Below are 18,665 nucleotides of genomic sequence, written 5' to 3'. Positions count from 1 at the left end.
CCCCCCCCCCCACTTGGACTATACGTGTGGGAATTGTATTTGAAGGCAATACAATAAAACATTAAATACAAAAGCCCAGACCCAACTACTATCAAAACAGGACTATTCTTTGCCATAGACTGCATTATTAGGATCTGACCTAACTCATAATCAGGTCCAATGCCTTAGATCATAATGGTGATATTCGCTCCAAGTTAGATCAAAGAATAAATCATGCCACCAATACAACATATCTACAGTAATTCCTAGTAGCAGGGGAGTAACCAAGTGTCAGACTTGGACTGGTAACCTTGAACCAACTAGCTTGTAATCAGGTTGTAAATGCCACTTTTGCAGGATTACAAAACTTTGCAGACCTGATACTAAAATATAACTCTTGTCAGGATTATTCCAATCTCCCAGTTCCAAAAATGCATGTCAGCCCAGTTCAATCTCGATGGGCTGACCCAACCCCTATACAGATTCATTTTAGGCATAGATTTTTTTTTTTTTTTTTTTTTAAGATGAAAAGACAAAGAAATGTGGGAAAAGCATGATAGCAAAATTTATGGAAATGTAAAGCGCTAATAGTTAGAGATTATGATGGAAGTACATACCATTGGGGTTCCCTTGCTCATAGAAACTTCGGAAAAGAGAGATGGCTTCTGATGCCATAACTGATCCAGTGCATTTAAAAGCCTTCCCTTGTGAAAATACATCTCTGCAAAGGGACAAGTTTTCGAAGCTTAGAGTTAGATGTGACATACTATACATGTACATATTTTTTGGGTGAATAAATATTCATTAACAAAGAGAGAAAAAACAAGGAGTAACTAAGGGGGAAAAATCAATCCCACCTGGAATCAAAGAAATGGGAGTGGGATGGATATTAAACGGTGCCTTAGCATTAAGGGGGAAAAAATAGCCAACCTGAAAAGGTTCTCTGAGCAATTTGAATGTAAAGATAAGACTGATCCACAACCCCCAAACTTATCATTAGAACAGCCATAATATACTGCATTTATTCCTGAAGGAATAACAAAAAAAAAACAAGTTATAAACAAGTGATTCATGCATTTATCTTAGGAAGAAAATTACTTTTGCGATCCAATATGGTTAAATGAGCAAACCAAGTATTGATAACGCTGTTGCACACATTATACAGGGTTCACATGTAACATAGAGGTCACATCTTGAAAACTTCTGTGCAACTTCTGATTCTGACAGTCCATTAATTTGCCACTGTTCAAGAAGAACATCGATGGCTTCCATCTCTGCATGTCTTGTAGCCTGCAAATGTACAATCAGTTACCAAGCATGAGTTCTTTAAGGTATGAAACCTAAGAATTATATTTAAAAGAGATTAAAATGAAAATAAAATACAATGTAGAAATAAAATGATGTCCCTCGAATTTTTTTTGGGGGGAGGGGGGATGATACGGTGTACAGATACCTTAATTGGTTAAATTTAAAACAATCACATTGTTTTGGTGAAGAATAATAAAATAATATTGAAGTTTTAGACTTTAAGATGAAAGGACCCCACGTAGAAAGAATATTTCAAAAAGTTCCACCAACTACCCATGCCACTGGAGTAGCTGAGGTGAGCCTACAAGATCTGCTAACCTAGAATGTTAGTTACGGGCGAAAGTTGGATGGGAAATAAGTACGTCTAAGAAATTGAGGAAGTTGAACCTCCTAAGATAAACAATATTACATTTTCAATTTTTTAGGTTATAAAACTGGTCTTCAACGTAGCATGGAATCTCTACATCCACAAATGAGAAAACTTCATTGTATTTGTTAAATTTTCTAGGTTGCCATGTCAAACATCTTGTATCTGTGTCCACCAACAGGCATGTCTTTCTCCTTGTTACATTGTTAACTACAGTTTGTGTTGGCAATAAGAAGAGAGAAAGTTAATTGATACTAGTTGTTGGTTTGCAAGATTATTTTCAGAGGTTGGAAATGTAAGTCAATGAGTAGTATGTGATTAGTTGATTTTGTTCTACACAGCTGCAGAAGAAACAACACAAAGGAAATAAGAACATAAAACAGAGACCAAACGAGACGAAGCACATACATTTCGTGTCTCAGTAGTTCGGTTTCTCCCTGAAGCAATGACCCTTCCATCCTCAACAACCACACAACTGCTCAATGTAACTTAAAGGTCACATAAGGACAATCCAGACACAGATAAATGGGGAATCATCAGAAAAAAAAAAGAAAAGATAGTGATATAATTTTGGGATGTATAATGCAGAGACTGGTTGAAAAAAGAGAATACTAGATATATGGTGTTAAAATATTCATCATCTCAATAGTTTTCAATAAATAGGAGTAATGACCATGCAGAATACTAAACTTGCTTCCCATCATGCTGCTCCTTCTGCTTGTGCTAGTGTTCATGCTTCTGTTGCAGTACATGATCGAGTTCTGATTCTTCCACCAACATTTCCACAGAGGATGACTTCCTCCTCCTATACTGCTTCAATGTTATCCACCTCCAACTGTACTCCTCAAGCTGGGCCATCGTCTCCTACTGACATAGATCTACACATATTTTTTGCAAGTTATCTTCTGGAAGTTCTAACTCTATCCAATGTTTTTTCTCTTTCAATGTCAAGCAAGTCTAGAATAGTCTATCCCATGTTTTTTTATTTTTCTCCCCAAGCAATGCTACCATAGTCTATCCCATGTTTTTTTGCCCATGAGTAATGAAATCCGATCTCTTTAATGGGCAGACAGTCTTTTGCAATAAAAAAAACTGCGGTATCGAATAACCGATTTAGGATAATCTCATTAATTTTTGTTCTTGTTAATTGGTTTATTTAGTTTAAATTTAAATTTTGAATTTTACAAAATTGATTTTCAAAACAATGTTCACCTCAATTTTAGTAGATTTAGCCTTCTAGTTCTCTGTGGGTTCGACCCCTGTCTTACCACCATCTCATAGTTTAGTTAGGGTTTATTTTGATTCGTTCACGACAACGATCAAATTTTGGCGCCGTTGCCGGGGAACCGAAGCACGGTTTGCTAAGATTGATTTAGTTGTTTTGTTTTAGTTTTAATTTCAGAATTTTTTTTATCTTCTTCTTTAGTTTAAGTTTAGAGCAGCCTAAGTTGTTTTTATTTTGTTTTGCAGGTAGTCCAATTTGTAGAGCAAAGAAGAGTGCACTATCTTCAACATGGTTCCATTGCCGGGCATTGAACCCGGGTCTCCTGGTTGAAAGTCAGATATCACAACCCAACCTGTTGACTTTGCATTCAGCCCTCTTGCACAGTCTGGTTATGAGCTTTTCTCTCTCTAGTTAGTTTATTTTATTTTCATGGTTGTTGGTAGTTGATGCATGGTCGTCATTCTTGTCATCCCAACTTGACCAATTTGGACCCTGAAATTGAGAACTTTGCGTTTAATTCTGAAAAATAAAATGGCAGTGGAGAATGGACCTGTAAGACGCCCATTAAGTGAACACTTTATCCCATCCACTTATACATCTACCTCTAGTATTAAGGTTCCTACTGTTTAGGCCCCCCAATATGAGATCAAGTCCAGTATCATTTAGATGCTCCCATCTTTCTATTGACTTAATAATGAGGAACCCTACAAGCACCTAGATGAATTTTTGGAGATATGCTCCACTGTCAAAATCCAGAATTTTTCTGAAGATGCCCTTAGGTTAGGTTGACATTGTTCTCATTTTCCCTTAAGGATAAAGCCAAATAATGGCTTAATTCTTTGGATTCTTCTATAGTGACTGAGACCTGGGCCCGAATGCAATAGGAGTTCCTAAAGAAGTACTTTCCCATAGGTAGGACTAACCAAATCAGGTGATCCATCACTAGTTTTTCACAAGTTGATGGTGAGCAATTCCATAAGACCTGAAAGAGACTTAAGGATCTAATTAGAAAGTGTCCCCATCATGCTGTACCTAAGTGGCAGTTGGTCCAATGTTTTCATGATGGGCTGACAGATAGACATAGACATATGGTTGATGCTTCCTGTGGAGGCACTTTTATGCATGAAAGTGAGGATGAGGCATAGAAACTATTTGAAACTCTCAGTGAAAATTCTCTACATCATGTGTCAGCCTCTAGGACTAAAGCCCCCACCAATGGATCCTAAAAGAGAGGTGGACTCTATGAGGTAGGCCAATCTATGGCCATAAACACCAAAGTGGACATGCTTTCTGGAAAGCTTGACCGCTTATTGTCCATGGGGCAGAATTTTAGGCAATCTACCCCAGCTCTCACTTATCAGGATGCGTGCGTTCTTTGTGCCAATCCTGCACATTATGTGGGTGATTGCCCTCAAGCTGTTCAATTCCCTGAATATGTTCAAGAAGATGCACTGGCTGTCCAGAGTTTCTCTAAACCAGGTAATGACCCATATTCCTAGACCTATAACCCTGGTTGGAGGAATCACCCCAATTTTGGATGGAAACAGCCCAATAGTTTCCAAAATTCACCATATAAGCAGAGTTTTTCCAATTAGAAGACTGCCTATAGAGATGTGCAGCAACCACTTCCTCCACTGCCTATAAATTCATCATTAGAGGAAAAGGTGATGCGTGCCTTGAATGGGTTAGACCAAAACACACAACTCTTACACTCCCATACTCAATCCCTCACTAAGTTAGAAACTCAGTTGGGTCAGTTAGCTGATGCCATCAGTAGGAGAGAGGAAGGTCAACTACCAAGTCAAGTGGTAGGAAATCCTAAGAGTCAGCCTAGCAATCGAGTTTTCCATGAATAAGCCCAGTGATGCAGTACCGACAAGGGTTTACACAAGGAGAACCAAGACCAAGGTCGACCCAAGTGGCTGACTGGGTCGACCCAGATCAGGTCCAAGTCAGCCCACGATTTGGGCTACTGATGGGGAGTATTGGTAGCTTAATAGTTTCTTATTTAGTTTCTATTTTGAAGTCCTAAATTAGTTTCTAGTTTCAAGTCATTGTTAGTTTCTAATTTATGTTTAAGTCTAGTTTCTATTTTCATTAGATTCCAATTTCTAGTTTTGGTAACTCAGATTTAGTAACTCTGAGTTGCTATTATTTGTAAACCCTCCCCATCATTATAAATAAAGAAGAGGGCTCTTTTATGAGACATGATTTGACAATTAAGAAAATAACTCTCTTGTTGCTGCCACTGGGTATCCATGGCCGTTTTCTTATGTTTGATCGAGGAAGAAGGACTTGGTGTGAGATCCAAGTGACTCCTTGCGGCGTGAAGTCCAGGAGGTCTACTTCAAGTATTATTCTCTTAAGTTCTTATATATTTTTCAAAGTTTCTTAAGGCAGCAAACCAGGTAAGTGAATTCTGAACTTACCCAGAAATTTCTGTAAAAAAACAGAGCATCCACCCCTCACTGGAAGTATCAGCTCTGGTTATCTGATTACTCCAAATTCCTGGTCGGTAGTTCACCTATACCTTACTAGGGATCGACCCTACTTTGAGGCCTTTCTAACCTATGGTTGTTGAGTTATTTAAAATCTCCCTAGTTTTGTCTTTTAGTAGACTGAAGTTTCTATTTTCTGGATTCTGGTTCTACTGATCTGAATAGTATTTTCTGGACTGCTGAATATGTGTTCTGATTATTGAAGACTGTTAGTACATCAAACAATTTCTGATTTAATTCTAAAACTGCTACTGGGTTGGCTTATTTAGTGTTACTGTCCTGACAGATCGATACTATTTCTGTGATCTGGGGTGACTGATTGTGACCTATTTTCTATCCTAATGCTGTTGTTAATTGATTCTGCTTATTAGTATAATTTCTGCTAGTCAATATTCTAGAATTCTGTGTTTGTTACTTTTGGTTTTCAAATTCTGTTTACTGGTTAAGTTTTGGATTATTGCTGCTGTCTCCTTTTGGGTGAATTTTGGTTGTTCTTTGGTTTATAAGATCCTGCAGTCTTGGGTCTGGTTTGGTTGTCAAATCCATTCCTACATTAAGTGGGCCCAGGCAGTCAACCCTAAGGAATGGCCGAGTATTGGGAACACCTAAACAGAATTCCCTTGCAGAGGATTCTGAGAAGGAGATGAGTTCAGACCCCAGTCCTCAAGCTCCACTAGCTTCTAAGGATGACGAGATTGAACAAGTTGGGGGAGGCAGTAATCCTAATGTTTATATGTCTAAAGTCCCTTTCCCCTCTTGTTTAGAATCTCCTTCTTTTTCTGCATTTGGCAAGAAGGGTTCAAGAATGGAAGAGATGGAATTATTCAAACAAGTCCAGATCAACCTTCCTCTTCTAGATGCCATAAAACAAGTTCCAGCTTATGCTAAGTTCTTGAAAGATTTATGTACTCAAAAGCATAAGCTGAAGACCCACATTCCAAAACTGTCCATCTTATTGAGCAAGTGAGTGTTGTCCTGTACAATAAGCTTCCCCCTAAGCTTAAGGATCCAAGAGCACCTCTCATATCTTGCACCATTAGGAACCTTCCTGTTGAGCGTGCTCTCCTTGATCTAGGGGCGAGTGTGAATATTTTGCCTAGCTCAGTTTGTGATCATTTTGGGTTTGGAGAATTGAAGCCTACAGAGGTTATTCTCCAACTTGCTGACCGTTCAATCAAAGTCCCTAGAGGTTGTATTGAGAATATAAGGTTGATGAGCTTTATTTTCCTGTGGATTTCCTTGTTCTTGACATGGAAACACCTACTAATGGAAAACCACAATCGATAATCTTAGGGCGTCCATTCTTGGCCACTGCCAATGCATGCATCAATTGTAGATCAGGTGCAATGGACATTTCCTTTGGTAATACGAAGCTCTGATTGAACATCTTCAATGCTTCATTAGGGCCCGAACGTGAGGATGAGTGTTTCTCCGTTGATGTGATAGATGAGGTGGTAGCTTAGTACACCCCAGTGATATTAGCAGATGACCCAGTGTAGCAGTGTTTGACCTTCTTTGGAGGTGATGATTTTGATGTTGATTCTAACTGCTGAGGTCAATGCTCTGTTAGATGCTCCTACCTTTTCTGATCGTCCTCCTTGGACTATCAAGTTTGAGTCCCTTCCTCATTTGGCTGAAAAGCTAGCATTGAGTTCTATTGAGTCTCCACTAGTGTAGAGCTTAAACCATTGCCAGATTCATTGAAATATGCTTTCTTGGGATCGAATGAGACACTGCCTGTCATCATTGCTTCCAATTTGACACCTGATCAAGAAAGCACATTGTTGGATGTTCTCAATGAACATAAGGCTGCCATTGGATGGTCCGTGGCTGATTTGAAAGGTATTAGCCCATCAATTTGTATGCATCGTATCTATTGTGATGGAGCTAAACCTTTCCAGGATGCGCAAAGGAGATTGAATCCTAACATGCGCGAAATTGTTAAGAAAGAGGTGGTAAAATGGTTAGATGCAGGCATTATTTATCCGATCTCTGATAGTAAGTGGGTGAGTCCCAGTTAAGTCGTGCCTAAGAAGTCGGGCATTACTGTTGTTGAGAATGACCAGGGTGACAAGGTCCCTACTCGCACAACCACAGGTTGGCGGGTATGTATTGATTGTCGGAGATTGAATTCTGTCACCCGTAAGGATCACTTTCCTTTGCCGTTCATTAATCAGATACTAGAGAAATTAGCAGGGCCAAAGCCATTTCTGTTTCTTAGATGGCTATTCAGGTTATAATTAGGTTGCTGTGTGTTCTGAAGGCCAAGAGAAAACCACTTTCACGTGCCCTTATGGTACATTCGTTATTCCCTTTAGGTTATGTAATGCACCTACCACCTTTCAAAGGTGCATGATGTCTATCTTTTCTGACATGGTGGGAGATTTTCTTCAGGTTTTCATGGATGATTTTTCTGTGTTTGGGTCTTCCTTTGATGATTATCTCTTAAAATTGACCAAAGTTTTGAAACGATGTATAGAGACAAATCTGATTTTGAGTTGGGAGAAAAGCCATTTCATGGTTCAAGATGGCATCGTTCTAGGTCATATTGTGTCCAAACGTGGGATAGAGGTTGATAAGGCCAAGGGTGAGTTGATTCCCAAACTCCCACCCCCACCTCCCACTTCTGTTTGGTAGGTCCGTTCATTTTTAGGCCATGCAGGCTTCTATAGGTGGTTCATTAAGGACTTCAGTACTATATCTAGACCCTTGTGCAATTTTCTTGCCAAAGATGCTCATTTTTTCTTTGATGATGACTGCCTTCGAACCTTCCATACCATTAGAGCTTTACTGTCTGCAGCACCCATAATCTAGCCCCCCGGATTGGTCGCTGCCATTTGATATTGTGTGATGCATCTGACTATGCTATTGGAGCTGTGTTAGGACAGAGAGTTAACAAGAAACCTATCGTCATATATTATGCTAGTAAGACCTTCTCAGAAGCTCAATTGAATTATACTACGACTGAGAAAGAATTACTAGCAGTTGTGTTTGCTCTCAATAAATTCTGATCTTATCTCCTTGGAGCCAAGGTTGTGGTGTATACTGATCATATTGCTCATAGGCATTTACTTGCCAAGAAAGACACCAAACCTAGGTTGATTAGATGGATTCTTCTGTTACAAGAATTTGATTTAGAAATTTGGGACCAGAAAGGTTCCAAGAATGTGGTAGTAGATCATCTGTCTGGGATCCTAGTTGAGTCACCCTCCACCACTGAGTTGGTTAAAGATTCATTTCCTGATGAGCAATTATTTGTGATTTCTCATATGCCTTCTCCTTGGTTTGCACATAAAGTGAACTACTTGGTTGTTAGGAAGTTTCCTGATGGTTGGAGTAAGCAAGAGAAAGATAGATTCTTCTCACAGCTAAAGTTCTATTATTAGGAGGATCCGGATTATCTGTCATTGTCCCAAAGAATGAGATTCATAGTATCCTTACCTTTTGTCACAATCTTACATGTGGAGGACATTTTAGTCGCAATAAAACTGCTGCCAAGGTTTTACAGAGTGGTTTCTTTTGGCCTACTATCTTTAGAGATGCCCATGAGTTTTACCGCAATTGTGTCCAGTGTCAAAAAGTCAGAAATATGTCTCACAGAGACATGATGCCCCTTAATCCTATTCTTGTTATTGAGATCTTTGATGTGTCATAAATTTCATGGGACCTTTCCCTCCATCTTTCGGCTTTAAGTGCATTTCGGTTGCAGTAGATTATGTGTCCAAATGGGTGGAAGTAGTGGCCATGAGAACCAATGATCACAAGGTGGTAGTTAAGTTTGTACAGAGTCACATTTTCAGTCGCTTTGGATTTCACGTGCCATCATTAGTGATGGTGGCTCCCATTTTAAGCACTGGAATTTTGGGGCTTTACTACGGACAAGGATTAAAGTATCGGTATCGGTCGCCGTATCGGTCGGCCAAAATTAAGATACGTATCGGAGGGTATTGTATCGTATCGGAGATACACTAAGATACGCTAAAGATACACACATAAATGGATATGAAACATCTTTTTAAACACTTTTGCATAAAGAATTTGTTAAAAAAAGCTATTGATAACATGTATTATGCATAAACACTAAATTGAGGGTATCGTACTAAGAATTCAAGGTCTGTAGTTGTCCCATAAATGTAAAATCCTTGTTCCCAACCTTGATTTCCACTTTAGTTAGAGAGAAATATGGCTGACAGCAACTTTGGAACAAAAACCCTTCAAAAAATTGTTTTTTTCTGAAAAATTACCCATATTGGCCATTATATGACCGTAGCGCCGATACGTATCGATACTCACCTATACGTACCGATATATATATATATCGATACTCACCGATACGTGCTAATATATACCGATACGTACCGATCGATACATACTGATACTCACCGATACGTACCAATACATACCGAAACGTACATTTTAGCTCAATTTTATATTTTTCATAGAGTCGTATCGAGGCATGTCGTATCGTATCGATGTGTATTAGTGGTGTATTGATGCATATCGGTATGTATTGTAGGATATATATCGATACGAAATGATTTAAAAAAATTCAATGTATCGTATCGATGTGTATCGTATCGGCCGACTAAATTTAAGATACGTATCGGAGGGTATCGTATCGGTATCGGAGATACTTAAAACCATGCGCCCACCTCTATGTCTTAATGAAGTAGAGGATGATCTCCCTTCTACAGTCAATATTATGCTCGATGATGGATTGATGGTGGATCAACAAGTGGTGTACAACTGGAAACCACCAAGATGCAGCGCTTGTAAAGTTTTTGGTCACCTTGATCGTCAATTCAAGGTAGGGGTTGCAGTGACGGCAGACGACGAGAAGAAATCAATGAGGGAGGAAGGGCCTCGGCAAGATGTCCCACATCATCGAAACAAAGGGAAACGGCCCATGCAACATACGGATTTTGGTCATGATTCCACTATAGCCGACGATATAGTTCACAATGGGGTCGATGCGAACCAAGACGGTCAGCAATCGGATCACGGCGGTAGGTGCTAGCGTCGCTCAAACAAGAAAGTATCTTGGGCAGAGGAGAATCAGGTCAAGATTGGTTCCGTACGATTGCCTATTATAGAAAGTGGATTGGATAATTCCTTGATGAATGTAGACTTTCACTCTCTAGCTTCGGAAGACGAAGAGGATGCTAATTTTGAAACTTCCCGTAATGGACTTCCCATGCTTGATTCTGTCCTTCCTGAGAGCACCATCTCAGCTCCTTCATCTCATACATGAATCTCTCTAACTGATGCTATTCAAAAGGAAGCAGTTTGTGATAAGCCAGCTTTGCATGGCGCAGTGCATATGGCGCATTCTCTGGAGTTGATATCTCTCCCTCGTCTCTCTTCCCTTCGTGATTCTAGGAAAGTGATTCGTGGGGACATGCCATCTCAACGGTCCATGGTGGATACTTCCAACCATTTTGCGGCCCTTCAAAACCCGTTATTCCTAAATGGATCGAATGAGGTGGCGGTCGATTTGGGGGACCGAGAGCGTGATAGGAGTCCGGGTCGGGTTTCCCCCTTGTTGAAATCCAACATCACTAGTTCTCAATGAATTTTTTTGGTGCCTAGAACCCGAGGGGTTTGAACCATCCCAGTAAGAGGCATTCGGTCTTGGAGTGGGCCGCCTCCAATCAGTTCTTGCAAGAAACCAGAGATCACCTTGCTCTGCTGTGCAAATGATTTGTTTATTTTTGGCAAAGTTGATACGGCTTTGATGAACAAGTTGGAATCACTCTTCTCCCAATTCTCAACGCTCTCTAGTTTATCCATCAATAAAGGCAAATCTGGCCTTTATTTTGCGAACTGCTCGCCTACTATCCAGAACCATATCTCTCAGATTTTGGGTATCGATCCAAGTCAGCTACCAATCTAATACCTGGGGGTTCCACTGCACTCTCGATCCCTGCACTCCTATAATTATTTGGGGCTGGTTAAGAAGGTGGAGGCCAAGCTATCTTCTTGGGCGACGAAATCTCTGTCTTATGCTGGCCATTTAACTCTGCTTCATTCAGTGATCACGGGCATGATCTCCTACTGGATGAATGTCTTCAAGATTCCTAAAGGTACTCTGGATCACCTGGAAAAGTTAATGGCTAGATTTCTCTGGAGAGGTAACGCCGGTTCTGGTTCGTATAAAGTAGCGTGGAACTCCGTTTGTTCCCCGAAGGAGGAAGGAGGTCTGGGCTTAAGGTGGCTTTGTGATTGGAATTCTGCTACTCTCATGTGTCACGTGTTTAGTCTCGCAGCCAATGTGGACTCGTGCTGGGGTAGATTTGTGAATTCCTGATGGCTATGTCATCATTCCATTTGGTCTCTTCTTTGGCCCAGCAATTGGTCTCATATTTTCAAGGCAATATTAAAAACCAGGTCCATTGCTTCTTCGTGCACAACATGTCTCATTCACTCTGGTCGAGATACTTTATTGTGGCATGACCCTTGGCTGCCCAACGACCCCCTTTGCTCTAATATTTCACTTCTTGTTGAAGCTTTGGGTCACAACTCCTTTGCCCGGGTTTCGGATCTCCTATCTGAAGACGGTGGTTGGGTTGATGACTCAATGGATCCTGTTATTTCTAGTAGGTGGGATAAGAATTGTGAAAACTCACACTCATTCGAAACTTTCTAGGAAATATACGATTTGGAATAAGACTCCATTGGGTCTATTCTCCCTTCGATCAGCATGGGAGGCTATTCATCCTCATGGTGTGACCGTGGCCTGGTACCATTTGTTATGGTTCCCCTTCGCTCCCCAATTTACCTTTATCACATGGTAGGCAGTGCGGCAGAGACTTTTAACTAAGGACAAGTTGCTCTCTTGGTGTATTGCCACTGATGCTCAATGTGTTCTGGGTAAAGCCGCTGATGAGTATGTTAATCATCTGTTTTTTCAATGTCCGTTTTCCTCTGAGCTTTGGCTTCGTCTCTTAGTCTTGTGTGGTTTTCAGCGGCTGGTGCTTCCCGCTTGGACTGAGGAAGTCCATTGGGTTTCTCAACAGTTTATAGGGAAATCGATTGTGTCCTATGTGCAGCGGTTCATCTTCACCACAGTTGTATATCGTTTATGGATGGAGCACAATACTTAAATTTTTAAGAGGGAGGAAACCGATGTTGAAGGGTTGTTGCACCGTGTCTTTGCCGATACCAGATCTCGCTTTTCCAATTTAAAGATCTGAGTCGCTACGTCTCCCTCTTCGAAGGCCTTCTTTCATAGGTGGAAGATTAAATTGGAGTGTTTCACACCTTCGTTGAGATCCTTTGTGTGGCTGCCCCCCCCCCCTCCCCTCATTCTTGGCTTGCACTGAACTGTGATGGATCACTCCGAGACGAGCTAGGTGGTTATGGCACTGTGGCTGGGGACGCTAGAGGATCCCCAGTTTTTTCTTTATTTGGAGCTGTGAAACAAGATAATATTTTGAGTGTGGAGCTCATCGCCATCCATCAAGGTCTCAAGAAAGCTAGGGACTTGAGGTGCTCGCACCTTCAAGTTCGTTTAGACTCTATTGCCACCATTCAAATGATCAATGGGAATTTCAATCCCCCGTGGTATGCTCTTGGCCTCCTTGGCAACATCTTTGATATCTGTGCTTCCTTCCATCGGTGTGTGTTCCACCACCATGTGCGTGAATTAAATTCATGCACCGACTTTTTGGTTGGGCTTATTCAGTCGCCTCTGGAGATAAGACCTTGATATTCCTAACCTTCCCCCTGATTTGATCGTGTTGTTACGTGACGATGCGTGTGGGAAGGTTTACCAAAGATTATAATTTCTTTCCATTCTTTATTTATCTATAATTATATTTCTCCTTGTTTCACCAAAGAAAAAAAAAAAAAAAAAAAACATATATTCATGAAAATGAGCAATGCTCATAGTTGTCAAATTACAAGATTCCACATACCACGGAGTGGAAATAGGCCAAACCATCCTGCTCGTAATAGACAGGGCCTTCCCGGCCAAAGAGTCAGCAATGGAATTGCTCTCCCCAGGAATAAATAGAAAACTACATTCCAAAAAATATGTAGAAATATGAGCTATGTCCTCAACCACCGGCTGATACTTAAAGGAATAGATGTGTTCCCCCAGTGATGTAAGTCCATAGCTCTTTGCAATCTATTTTCACAATAATGTGGTCGAATGACTTAGAAATTGCTTTTAAAATCCCACTATGCAACTCCAAGGCGCCAAGGCTTCCCAAATAAACTAAATGTAAAATTTAAAGGTTCAGAGATCGCTATGCAGGCTTGACCCATGTGATTTCTTATGATAAAATCAATACATCTAGGATGATCGTCTTTCCTCCAAGCCGTATTTGTATTTATTTTATAAAAATAAGTCAGAGGGGCTATCCATGTTCTACTAACCTCAGGAGATGAAACAGGAATACGAGGCTAAATCACCCTGTTGCTAACATCATGAGCCATTTGAGCAACTAATCACATCAGATGGAGTCCAACTCCTTTGAGAAAAAATAAGGTCGTTCCTGGACCTCTAAAGGTATCAAATGAGAAAGAAACATAAGCCAAGGCATTCTTTGCTTTGTTTCTTTCCAAGGTGGTTGAAATCTTCCCAACCTTTGATCCAAGAATGAATAGAAGAAATATCACTTAAATCCACCCTATGGGATAGAGAGCTTCAGAATACCGCTTTGAAAAAGAACAATGTAGAGAGACATGAGCTGGAGTCTCTTCTTCAATCCCACAACGCTGACATAACGAATCCACATACATATGCCGTTGAAGAAGGCCTACACCTGTTGTTAGACCATCTGCACAAACCTGCCATAATAAATTATTTACTTTAGATAATGTCGGACACCTCCAGATTCTCTTCCATACTTCAGTTGGTGTACTCCTCCAGACAATCACATGAGATGAATCAGGAAGAGCCTCCTCTCTAGCTTAAAATTGATTGCGTTGAAGGTGATAGGTTGATTTTACTGAGAAGCAACCATCTTTCGCTGCTCCCCAAACCATGCAATCCTCTTGAGGAAAAAAAGAAACGGGAATTTGAAGGATGGCTTGTGCTTCATGGGATGAAATAAGCTTAGAACTAACTCTAGATGCCAAGAGCACATCTTGTCATCAATTAGTTCAGAGACTAGAGCCATCCTGTCCACAAGTCTATTTGAAAGCTTTATACAAAAATCTGGCAAAGAGGGAATTCAATTATCCTCCCAGATGTGACATGATTTCCCTTTCCCAACTTCCATAATAAACCAATTTTGAGGACTTTTCTCCCTTCCAAGAAGCTACGTCACCGCCCATGATAGTTAGCGACCTAATGATGCTGTCAAAAAATCTCTATTCGGAAAAGTAAACAGACTTCACGAAAGTTGCCCAAGTGGATTCAGGATCTTTAAAAAGTCGTCAAGCCACCTTTGCGAGCATAGCCCGATTGTGCAAACGAGGAGGATCCCTAAATTCGATACCACCTATATCCTTGGACCTACAGAGCTTCTTCCAAGACAACCAATGGATTTTGTTTGGATTATCCTTATCTCCCTCAAAAAAACGCAAGCCGCTTCCTTACTCACATAGTTATGGAAAGAACTTGAAGTGGGCATATGCATAGTTAGCCATAGATAAAGTAACAGATTTTAAGAGAACTTCCTTACTCGCTTGAGAGAGAGAGTGTTGCTATTTATCCTTTGGTATGGGTTGGTTTCTTCTCCTATTGATGTCAATGCCGAAGGTGGTAATGAATCTAGCCTAAGCTTTTCTTGTTTTTAGTTGTTTTCGTTTTTTCCAAGATCCCCCTGTTCTTATTTTTTCGTTCTTAATACAAATTGTCTTATAACAAAAAAAAGAAAGAAAATGTATTGCATCAGTCTTTTAGAATTTTTACACTAAGGTCTTGGAACATGTCAGACTTTGTCACGCCAATTTCTGTACGCAAACCCAAGTATTTCTAAGGGGCCTCGGCATATGACACTTTTAGGACTCTAGCAAATCATCACTTGAACTAAGATGGTGTATTAGGGCTGAAGCACATAGACGATTTATTGAGGTTAATAGCTTGGCTACTAGCTCTACAATAGATATCAAGGCAGTCCTATAGGTAAAATATCGATCCCATGTAGACAAGCTTCCAATAATAACAAGCAGTCATATGCAAAGAGAAGATGAGTAATAGGAGTTTACATGTTTTAAATACACCTACGGAAACCTTGATGGAAGTAATTTCGTTATTAGGGTCTAGTATCCCCCCACCCCCACCCCCACCCTTAATTACTGGGTAGTAATTTATTCACCAATTTGTGTTCTCTTCAACCTGATAATTTTATTTTATTTTTTTATTTTTATTTTTTTATTTTATTTTTTTAGTGAAAGAGTCCCCAAAATCATGCATCAAATACACACTACCAGAAATTTAAACATAAATAGCAACCGATGAAGATGTACATACCATACCACGCAATATATTTGTTTATAGATCTACTCATATTTTCCTGCATTGCATTTTTCTATCTATGTTTTCTGACAATTTGTATTATGACCATTGAAATTATTGTATTGAATATTAAAATTATTTTTTCTTATTTTCATATCACCACATAGTCACAAAATTAACTTTTTATTTTTGTCATATTCCCACTCTATACACTATAAACCAAAAACTCTAAAATCATATAACAAAGCAAACCCATTACAAAAATAAAAAGGGCAAAGAATATAAAACAACTAGAATATCAGTCTCTACATTACCCAGGTAGATGTATTCTTCTTGTCAAAAGTCCCTACGTTTCTCTCTCCTTTCAAAACATATACAAATGATCTAATCTACTGTAAGAAACAGAACATGGGCAACAAGTATAAGACTTTGATAAACATTTAATAAAAATGTTATTAAATAAATAAGGAAAGTATCACTTACTGGTTCAAGTAGAGCTACAGAATTGTTAACAAAAGTCCTCCAACTATAGTAGAGTTGAGTCAAATATATTATACACTCTCAAGGTATTTGAACGTCCCGTATATTAATATGCAGCCGGGTTGACCGTACGTCCTCACCTCCAAGATGAAACAACTCTCAAATTACTTAGGTGCACTCCAATAAGCAATTCCCACAGGTATGCCCGAAGGTAATACTCAGGTATTTAAAGAAAACCGATGACAGAATGAAAACAGAGAACAAAAGCACTTGCAGTAAAACAGTGAACTTAAAACACTCTCCCTAGTATAATAGTACGTATATCATACAATACCCAAATACAGAAGTATTTTTGTAACTTATAACCAGAATCAGAGTTATGTATATATAGAATGTAGGCCTCTGTATACGAATAGGTATACCTATACAAGTACCCAGACGTATACATGTGTGAATCTATGCATGTATGGGACAACATATCCATATATTAGTACGTACAAGTGAATGTACGAACATGTATGTACATAGGTGGTTGGGTTCATATAGGTACATGTAACAAAAGTGTCCATTAGGATAAAACGTGTAAGGTTGTAAAAGTTTGAACATACAAAAAATAGGTGCTTTAAACCCACACCCACACCCACACCCAGAACATGTGTGTTTGCTATTTTTCCTCAACAAACAAAAATATTTATTCTACACATGCATGTACCTGATCAATATCACACATGACCACTCTCTCCACATTTTTGTGCCTTAATGCTTCTCTTGCGGCAGAACCTTCGCCACCTCTCATTATGAAGATGGTTCTTGGACTGAAATAATTAAAACAAAGAAATTAGAAATTGAAAATTATAGAGAAAGGAAAATGAAAGGAAAAAATAAATAAATTTAATTTAATTTAATTTACTTTGGATGGCATACGAGAGGTGGATGAATCAAGGATTCATGGTAGATGAACTCATCAATTTCAGCACTCTGCATCTTTCCATCAATCACCGAAATCTGTCTCATCAAGCAGAGAAGAAAATTAAGAGAGAGAGAGAGAGAGTAGAAATTAGAATACAAAATTTTCATAATCCAAACCTTCCCAAATTGCTTTGTGTCCAGAAGAGCAGTGTCTTGGTGTTCGCAGCTCCCTTTATGCAGAGAACTGTAACGATAGGCACCTTTGTTATATGTAACTATATGAACTCAACTATCTATGTACATATATGTTTGTACATTCATTTGTACGTATCAGTATATAGATATGTTGCCTTATACATATATAGAATCACACTTGTATACATATGGATACCTATATTGATGTACCCATTCGTATACAGAACTCTGATTCTGGTTATAAATTACAAAAAAATACTTATGTATTTGGGTACGGTCTAAAATATGTATTGTTATACTACCGGAGTGTTTTCAGTTCACTATTTTATTGCAAGTGCTTTTGTTCTTTGTTTTCATTCTGTCATTGATTTTCTTTCAATATTACCTTCGGGCATACCTGTGGGAATTGCTTAGTGGAGTGCACCTTAAGCAATTTAAGAAATGTTTTATTTTGGAGGTGGGGACTTTACTGTCAATCCGGTTGCATATTAATATACGGGGTGTTCAAATACCTTAAAGAGAATATATATATATATAATACTCAACTCTACTATAGTTGGAGGACTTTTGTCAACAATTGTGTAACTCTACTTGAACCAGTAAGTAATACTCTCCTTCTTTATTTCATAATATTTTTATTAAGTATTTGTCAAAGTTTTATAGCTATTGCCCATATTCTGTTTCTTACATCTACCACAAATAATATATGCTTGAATTGGCCGGCTAAGACAGAGCCCAATTGGCTTCAAATAACCCAAGAATTATCTCCAAGCAAAATTTGCATTATCAAAGTGGACAAAAGAGATGAAGGAAAGTTTCTTCTACAGAACTTCAAATCATACAAAATTAGCTCAGTATATCCCTTCTTTCTCCAAGGGCAAGGATAGGCACACCGTTCATGTATTTAAACTAGCTGAAAGCATCAATGGTTGTTCGGAGTGAGACACCATCCAAGAATAGAGAGATCATTTCAAAAAGAAAAAAGAGAGATACACTTGGTGCTAGCTACTACCCAGCCTTCCCACTTTCTTGAATTTGCCACACAAACAACCAAAAAAAAAAAAGGAAAAAGAAAAGAAAAGAAAAGAAAAGAAAATAAAGAAAATAAAAAATACATAATTACAAATGAAAATTTAGATAAGCTTAAGAACCTTAGGTCCACGTGAGGAGATATAACTAATTAGGTGGACGGTTGGCTACAGTTAGGGGTGTCAATTCCTAAATCGAACCGGTAAAACTGGTCGGACCAAACCAATAACAACTCAGACTGAATTGAACTGAAGCCTTATTGGTTCG

At 39.2% G+C, this 18,665-nt stretch overlaps 1 protein-coding gene, 1 long non-coding RNA gene and 1 other non-coding gene across 4 annotated transcripts in view; all 3 read right to left on the bottom strand.

The window, feature by feature from the left end:
• LOC122089548 (tRNA-specific adenosine deaminase TAD2-like) overlaps window positions 1-2,406 on the bottom strand; it is a 7,720-nt gene extending 5,314 nt beyond the window's left edge. The window contains exons 1-5 of the mRNA XM_042659286.1: window positions 2,328-2,406; window positions 2,063-2,142; window positions 1,110-1,269; window positions 910-1,006; window positions 597-700 (exon numbers count right to left, since the gene is read on the bottom strand). Of these exons, the coding sequence (XP_042515220.1) occupies window positions 597-700; window positions 910-1,006; window positions 1,110-1,269; window positions 2,063-2,142; window positions 2,328-2,406 (520 nt within the window). The remainder of the gene's footprint in view (window positions 1-596; window positions 701-909; window positions 1,007-1,109; window positions 1,270-2,062; window positions 2,143-2,327) is intronic.
• Window positions 2,407-3,803: 1,397 nt separating this feature from the next.
• On the bottom strand, window positions 3,804-3,909 carry LOC122090300. Its single transcript, XR_006143538.1, has one exon. It is a non-coding gene; the product is annotated as a small nucleolar RNA R71 (small nucleolar RNA).
• A 9,720-nt stretch (window positions 3,910-13,629) lies between these two features.
• Window positions 13,630-18,550, bottom strand: LOC122088819. Of its 2 annotated transcripts, XR_006143162.1 has the most exons (4): window positions 17,352-18,550; window positions 17,176-17,270; window positions 16,978-17,074; window positions 13,630-14,170 (listed from the first exon to the last, which is right to left on the bottom strand). It is a non-coding gene; the product is annotated as an uncharacterized LOC122088819 (long non-coding RNA). The 2 variants fall into 2 exon arrangements; XR_006143161.1 differs by lacking the exon at window positions 13,630-14,170 and having other exon boundaries at window positions 16,904-17,074; window positions 17,352-18,545.
• Window positions 18,551-18,665: the final 115 nt, after the last annotated feature.

The sequence above is a fragment of the Macadamia integrifolia genome, chromosome 9 (assembly GCF_013358625.1).
Source record: "Macadamia integrifolia cultivar HAES 741 chromosome 9, SCU_Mint_v3, whole genome shotgun sequence".
Lineage (NCBI taxonomy): Eukaryota > Viridiplantae > Streptophyta > Magnoliopsida > Proteales > Proteaceae > Macadamia > Macadamia integrifolia.
This window is presented reverse-complemented; position numbering and strand designations above follow the sequence as displayed.